The 7831-nt window shown below is 38.1% G+C and overlaps 1 protein-coding gene across 1 annotated transcript; it reads right to left on the reverse strand.

The window, feature by feature from the left end:
* Positions 1-444: 444 nt before the first annotated feature.
* On the reverse strand, positions 445-2654 carry LOC145125097 (uncharacterized protein At5g49945-like). The gene is made up of 3 exons (XM_079060587.1): positions 1467-2654; positions 1012-1215; positions 445-902 (listed from the first exon to the last, which is right to left on the reverse strand). The coding sequence occupies exons 1-3, from the start codon at positions 2547-2549 to the stop codon at positions 672-674; spliced, it is 1518 nt and encodes a 505-aa protein (XP_078916713.1). The 5' UTR covers positions 2550-2654; the 3' UTR covers positions 445-671.
* Between the last annotated feature and the right edge of the window lie 5177 nt (positions 2655-7831).

The following is a 7831-nucleotide window of genomic DNA, read 5'->3' on the forward strand; positions in this document are numbered from 1 at the left end:
CAATTTTTTTTTTTATTATAAGAATTTTAATTTAAAGATTATTACACCAATAAATAAAAAGTAAAATGTGTAAAATAGTTGTTAGAAACTAAAATTATATATTATAAACATTGATATAAAATTAATTAGTTTAAACAAAAAAATATAAATAAAACTACTTAAAAAGTGTCAAAGTAATATAAAAGGGAGTCCGACGCTACGCTGACATCATATTAAAGCTATCATTATTTAACATGATTATCACCGTTTTTTAATAGTTTTTCTATTTGACTTTACAAATAGTGGTTTTGACCTTTTAAATGGCATTCAACCATGGTGTAGATAGAATCCCCATATTTACATAATCAAGTTGAATCAAGTCGGGCCGAGTCAAGCCCGTAGGTTTAATCATATTTCTATTGCAATTTAATGTAATTTAGTTGTTTAATAACTAATCGACTCAAGTGGAGACGACCTCAACTCAAAAGTGCTTATTATTTTATCGAGTTCGAGTTCAAGCTCATGCTTGAAAATAAAGGCTCATTCGAATCCTTGTGTAACACAAGTCTAGTTGCATAAAACTTTTAAGAATCAAGCAAATGATACATCAAATAGGTCTAGAAACCAATACAATTTCTTATTCACTACAAAGATGTATAATGATGATAAGACTACAAATGTTAAACCTAAATCTACGCACCACGTGACATCTTGATCTTAGGCATTGCTTTCTTAAGTTGTCGTGCACGTTCTTTTGCTTCTTTCCTACGAAGAGCTTCCGCATTAAGTTTTGACTCGGCTTCTTCCAGCATCTTCCTCCTCTCTGCCTTCTTTTTCTGTAAAGCTTCTTGCCTTGCATTTTGAAGTTCCTTGTACACCTCCTGTGCAACTTTTGTTCTTGCTGCTTCAGTTTTCGATCGAGCCTGTTTCAAAACAATTTAATGTAAGAAATAGCAACCTACTTTCATTTTTTTTTGTTATAGCATCCTACTCTCATTTATATTGAAAAGGGTGAAGGAAAAACTGAGTCACCTGTGAACTGAGTTTATAACGCCCGATTAACTCGATGTAATAGGGCACTAGAGCCACTAGGCGTGTCATGTCAGCCATATTGTTAACATCAGGGATTGCAAACCTAAATACCAACATCTTCCTGTGTGAACTCTGATGTTGATCTGAGAAGTGCATTGATATGAACCACTTTCCAAATTTCTCAAATGATTTTTCACCAAATACCTATAAAGATGGAATGGAATTTACATTGTTTAATCTCATGCACATGATAAGTTTGCAATTCAGTTTTCTATATATAGAACAGAATAAATGTAAATTTATGTAACTATCTCTGAATTTAATGAACTAATTATTGAATTCTGATCCTTCAAATGGAAATAATCACTTTGAATACCCACATCCAAACACCCGATGGTTTTAAAAGAAGTGATTGATTATTAGTGAAATGATTGGAAAGAAGCATAGTTACTAACCTGATCAAGAACAGCTTCAGTGATCAGATCTCCAGCCACTTCCTTCGACTCAGTGATAACTGACAGTTCATCTGCAACCCACTTCCTACCATTTGGCCCAGACGCCAAGACATTAGCAAATCTCTGAAGATCCCTCACTTCCTTCTGCATAGTTTTTGCAGCCTTTTTCTTAGCCAAAGCAAATACCACATGATCCATGGCGTCTTCATTCATATAAACCTCAAAAGTAATCTCATCTTTACATGGCACAATCATATTATACAATCTCGCTATCAGATCATGTCGACTCTTGAGTTCAATTGTAGCCAACAACCCTTGACAATACCTACGTCCACTAGCGTAAAACTTAAACACGTTTTGACCTTCTTTCAATAGCAATGGCGAGTCATCACCATCACCAACACCTAACAAGCTGAAGTTCTTCTCAAAAATTGTGTCCCTGGTGGCGAATTTCGCTGCCCAAGCTAGGGCTAGGGTTTCATTCTCCTTTTTCCCAGTGAAATAGTTTATTGTAAATAGTATCAAGAATGATACACATACAATCTCGATTATATACGATCTAATCCTCTTTGTCAACGAAACGGGTTCCGAAATCTTCAGAGCATCATCCGGTTCGGCTGATACAGAACCAGCCGGAGTGGTAGGTGCGGCATCTTTGGCGACTTCTGGTGGTGTTAGTTCAGTAGGGAAGCCTTCGAACTCGTCTTCATCCCAGTAATCAAATGATGATGGTGTCGTGGAGGGTTTACCGGAAAGATCGGGATCAGATGGCATGGACGAGTCGTCGGAGGGATCAGGGGGGCCATGATGGGATTCAGGATCAGAGGAGATAGATAGGGTGGTGGAAGGAGGAGGGGAACGACGGGGGAGATCGGATAACGATGATTGGCTGAGAAATGAATCATCTTCAACTTCGTCATCGGCGTCGAAGCCTTCGAAGTGCGAGTCGGCGGATGCGGAGATGGAAAGGTGGTGGAGGAGGAGGGAGAAGATAGAGAGAAATGCGATGAGGTAGAGGAGAGTGTCGCCTCTTGGTGAGAAGAAAGAAGAGAAAAAGAGAGATGAAGGTCGTCGATTCGCCATTAATGAAGGTATGGATAGCTTCGATCTGAATCAAGAAACGAGAGTGACGAATGGCACGATACTTTACTTGAGCTTTCGTTGGGATTTTCGCCCAAACAGTTAATTAAATAACTAATTATTCTAACAATATATGAGAACCGGTTTTCGGATATGGTACTAGTCATTTTGGCTATGACACCGGTTGTGAGGCCTTCCCGTATACATGCAACAAGGCCGATCTGGTTGAGCTGGTCACGAACAACGGCCGTACACACCACCCCGTTGTTTCGTGGTCGGGCGTTTCCGTGATGGCTCGTGTTCGGAATAACGAATGCAAACGATGAATAATACCATCCGTTATGGTCTTCACGACCACCACCGTCTTCCACCTCCACGTCACCACCACAAGTCTTCCTCAACCTAGTCGGGATGGCGCTCAACATGTGATGTCTCGTGGTCTGCAAGAGAGAAGAAGACAGGAAGAGAGGAGAAGAGAGACTTGATTAATCGACCTCCTCTGTCGTCCCCAACACAAACCGTCACGATCACGAGCCACGACGAGGCACCGGGATGGTGTGCGGTGTGCACGATCGTGGTTCGTGGCCAGCTAGACCACGAAGGCCTTCGTCCTGGGTATACCGGACGGCCTAAGATCGCAACCCACTTTTTGACCAAATGTTTATAGCCGTTCAACGACTAGTTTATTTAAAAAAAAAATAAACAAAAATTTAACCAATTTATTTACCTATAAATACCACACTTTTATCCCTTATTTCTTACACCATTATTTTCTTTCTCTATACACAAAATACACACTACATCTTCACAACCAAAAACCATGGATCCCAACCAAAATACCCCTCCAAACTATAAAAATCGCAAACCCGATAACGCTTTTGCGTTAGATACAACCCCTTGCCAATTCCCGACTATGGAATCACCTCAATGCGGTTTTGTCAATTTGCTTCAAACTGGTTCCCCTATCCAACAAACATCACTTTTCCAACAACAGTATCAACTTTTTCCAACCTTCCAACAACAACAAATCCAACAACAATACCAACAACTACAACAACTTCAACAACAAGCGTCACAACCACAATAACCACCAATTTCACAACCACCACTTTCGCCGGATTTTGTTTCGGAAACGCAACATTCACCACCACCTCAACCAAAAAAGAAAAAAGGAAAAAATCGGGCCGACCCACCACCACCCAAGAAAGGGTCCCATGGATAAAAGACGAAGAAGAAAAGTTAGCGGAGTCATGGGTGTCGGCTTCCCAAGACCCAATTGTAGGAGATAGTCAACCTTACGGAAGTTTTTGGGAGAAAGTTCGAGCCATTTTCTACGAGTTAATGGAAAGTGAAACTCGAAATGCAGATCAATTTACGTCGAAGTGGCGCGATATTCGACTAAAATGCACCGAATTTGGAGGAATCTACAATAACCTCCTAAACATACGCAAAAGCGGGTCAAACGATTTTGATGTCTTCAAGGCGGCCATGGATCAATTTGAAAAAACAACTCCAACACGCAAAACTTTTCCGTATATGAAATCGTGGCTAAAATTGAAAGATGCTCCAAAATGGAAAGAGCAAACGGAAGGAACTTCGCAATCTTCCGGTTCAAAGCGTTCGAGAAAACCTGATGGAACTTCCCAACAATCGGACGGCCGAACACACATCGACATCAACGATGATCCGCTAGATCTTGAAAACGAGCAACCTCTTCGTCGGCCCGTTGGAAGAAATAAAGCAAAAAAGCGGCTTCAACATCTTCGAGCTCTAGTGTTATGAATCTTTTTGGCGATAAATTTGATCGATATGTGCAAGTTCAAAAAACGAAGTCCGAGGTGATGAATCGGATGGAACAAAAAATGATTGAAGCACAAACATCATTTCAAGAGACACAAGCGACGATCCAAACAAAAACCGATATGAAAATCTTGAAAATGAAAGCGGACGACCTCGACGGCGAAGACTTGGAGCCTTTTCTCGCGATGAAAGAGTCGGTTCGAACCCGACGTAGGCGTAGGGGGTAGTTTATTTTATTCATGCTTGGTATTTTTAGGTTTTTTTTTGATGTTTTTTTATTATTTTAAGTAATATATTTTTTATTTTTAATGTTATTTTTATTTTTTTATTTCAATTAATGTAGTTTTTATTTAATGTAATTTGATATTTTAATTTAATGGAAAACTAGTATTGAAAAAATGATTTTATTGTATTTTTGAACTAAAAAAAATAAGGTGGAGTTGTGTGTTAATGATAGGTGTCCCATGTTAGTGGTGGAGGAATGTGGTGCTGATGCGGCACCCACCACATATATGGTATGTGGTGGGTATAAGGGTGGTCTGATAGAAATTTTTTAGCATCCTCGCTTTAGAATTAGTTTGGTGTTCGAAATCGGAAATAACCGAAAATCAGGGTTATTACAATATTAAAAAAAATCAGCTTTTATAGTCCATGTTTAAGGTCATGTAACCCAATCAATATATAACCAAATAAGGTGTTCTCATAATTTAAAATTTAACCAAAACAATGGGTAAAAAAAATTGGTTGATTAGACTTGTTACGAAGTAGTTATGTTAGTTTAACGGACAAATGTCATATTAGCCCATCAAACTTATCGTGTTGTTTTAAAATGTCACTAAACAATTTTTTTTTGCACATTAAGGAAACTAACTCTCATATGACCGTTTAATTACGTCCTTTTACCGATTGTAAAAGGTTTAAAGGATATTTTGGTGACGTGACCTCCACAGTGGACTAGTACTGTTCCTATCTTGGTCCTCAAGTTTGCCAGGTCATCCTCGATGCTCCCCATTATAAATTGAAGGGTATCCTACATTTGTGTTCCTCACCCACTTTGTTACCCTAATCTGTAACCTTTGCTTAATACAACCAATTTCGATCTTTTCCCCCTTATAAATCAAGAAGATGGCCTCAGAACAAAGCTTCTCATATGGTGGTTTCAGAGTATCGGACCAAGACGTACCAACTGACTACGAGCTTCACGCCATGGAAACCCAAGTGCAGATTGAGGAAATGAGAGATGACATGCGACAACAGCTATGCGAGTTTAGGGAGGAAATACGGTACTTGATGTAACGCCCCAAAAATCATGAAATAAAATTTTTTATTTTTAGATTAATAAATCGATAACACACGTCTTTCCCATAAAAACCAATGTAATTTGATTTTTAACAAAGCATTGATAAATCAGAGTATTTCACAGAAAATGAAAACATGCGGTGTGTGCTATGCAATCATCCCGAGCCCTTCCATCAAAAACCAGATTACCTGAAACATAAACTAAAAACCGTAAGCACAAAGCTTAGTGAGTTCCCCCAAAATACCACATAACATACAACCACAGAATATCATCCATAGTATATAATGCAACATACATATAGTTGCCACGGGCTCTGATATATGTTTGGTCCTAGATAGCCCAATTAAAAATGGATTACTTGCCAAGGAGGTGGACTTTACTAATTTGGGCTTTGGAGTGTGCTTGATTTCGTAGATTTGGGCTTGAAATGAGGTGGGCCGACTTGTTTTTGGCTACATGGAACTTGTGACCACGTTTTTTTGGACTTGTTGGTGATAATGGAAGAATTTTGAACTGTAACGCCCGCAGATCCGGGCTAGTCAATTTAGAGACGATGAGCATCAAAAATGAGTTTTTGATGGAAGATAATTTAGAAGGATTAATCTTAACCAAGTTGTAGTATATGTTACAAGGGTTGCGTACGTATAAAGAACGCCGAAATCCGAGTTATAACGAAGAAGTTATGGCCCGTCGAAGTTTTACGGCAAAACCGGCACGACGTCGGGAGACGTAAATAGTGAATTTTTGATAAATGACTTTTTAGCTTTAGTGATCTAAATAAAAGTTGTAATATACGTTAAACCGATATCGTCCATAAAAAGAACGCCCAAATCTGACTTCGTATGAGGAAGTTATGAATTTTCTAAGATTTGGCATAGCAGTGCACGACCCGAAACTCGAATTTTAGTTCGAGCGGTTTTCGGCCTACGCGACCTAAATGAGAGTTGAAGATCTCATTAATAGGAACTCAACGATAAAAAGACAGACGAAAACGGAGTCCGTATGAAGGAGTTACGAATTCTTCGCGGTCATTTAACAGTCTAATCTCCTCATACTGTTAAATTTAAGATCGGTCGAGAATTAGCCAACGGAGTCTAAATGAAAGTTTTAGATCTTGTTTTTACCAACGCGTGGATATAAATAACATCGAGAATAGAGCTCGTATGTTAAATATATGGACGAAACTTAGTCCCTACTCTTCGAGCGCAGGGAATTCGATACAGATTTGTAAATCTGAGATAGAATGAGAATTAGCCGACGGGATCTAAATGAAAGTTGTAGTACTCGTAAATACCAACGCGTGGATATAAATAACGTCAAAAATGGAGTTCGTATGAACGAGTTACAAATTATAATAACATATTTACGTATTAAAATAAAGTATAAATCATATATACGTACACATATATATACAAATGTATATATCATTAGAAAGGTATCGACGATGCGGTTATTATAAGACTAGTGCTGAGTACTTTCGACATTAGTTTAGTACAAATATCATTAAATCTATTTAAAATAGTATTATGAAGGGGTGTTTAGTCGTTTATATAACTATAAGGTCATTAAGTAATTATGGAGGGTAGTTTTTGTAAATTTAATTACTATAAATAAGAGACTTGGGCTCTCATATTTCTTGCACCATTCTCTTGATTCAAGAGTCTTTCTCTTCTTATCCCCCGAGCATTTCGGTCCCTCGTGATTCGACTTCTCTTTCTATAGTTTTAGTATAGTAAGGTGAGCGTTGAAGCGCTGCACGAATCTTTCTTAGAAAGATTCAGCGACGAAGTTCTGCCCCTGCAGAGCCCGACTCCTAGCTAAAACCCCCTTGTAAGTAAGTTATGCTTACCTATTTTAATATAGCTTATATTTAAAATTAGTATTGTTATTATGAACTTATAATAAATATTTGAGTTATTATTATGACTTATATAAGTGTCGTTATAATATATTTTTTAACTAATCGCGGTACGGGGAATCTGGTTTAAAGGGTCGCATAGGGTTGTTGGGTTTCAGAAGTACTATATGCCAAAATGGTCCTGCCCTCCGGTGTTTTATGTCTGGCCCCTGTCTGTACATAGTGGTTGGAAAGTATTGTTTAAACGCTTTTATAATAATAATAATAATAATAAGACTAATAATTAGTCACGGTAAATATTAGACTAAAATCTAGTGGTAATAATAC

This window comes from Lactuca virosa, chromosome 7, assembly GCF_052849685.1.
Source record: "Lactuca virosa cultivar CGN04683 chromosome 7, Lactuca_virosa_CGN04683_v6, whole genome shotgun sequence".
Taxonomy (NCBI): Eukaryota; Viridiplantae; Streptophyta; class Magnoliopsida; order Asterales; family Asteraceae; genus Lactuca; species Lactuca virosa.

Coding starts and splice junctions, on each gene's coding strand:
- LOC145125097 (XM_079060587.1), bottom strand. CDS start 2,549: ATGGCGAATCGACGACCTTCATCTCTCTTTTTCTCTTCTTTCTTCTCA. Junction 1,216..1,466: donor CTGAAGCTGTTCTTGATCAG/GTTAGTAACTAT, acceptor CCATCTTTATAG/GTATTTGGTGAAAAATCATT. Junction 903..1,011: donor GTTATAAACTCAGTTCACAG/GTGACTCAGTTT, acceptor GTTTTGAAACAG/GCTCGATCGAAAACTGAAGC.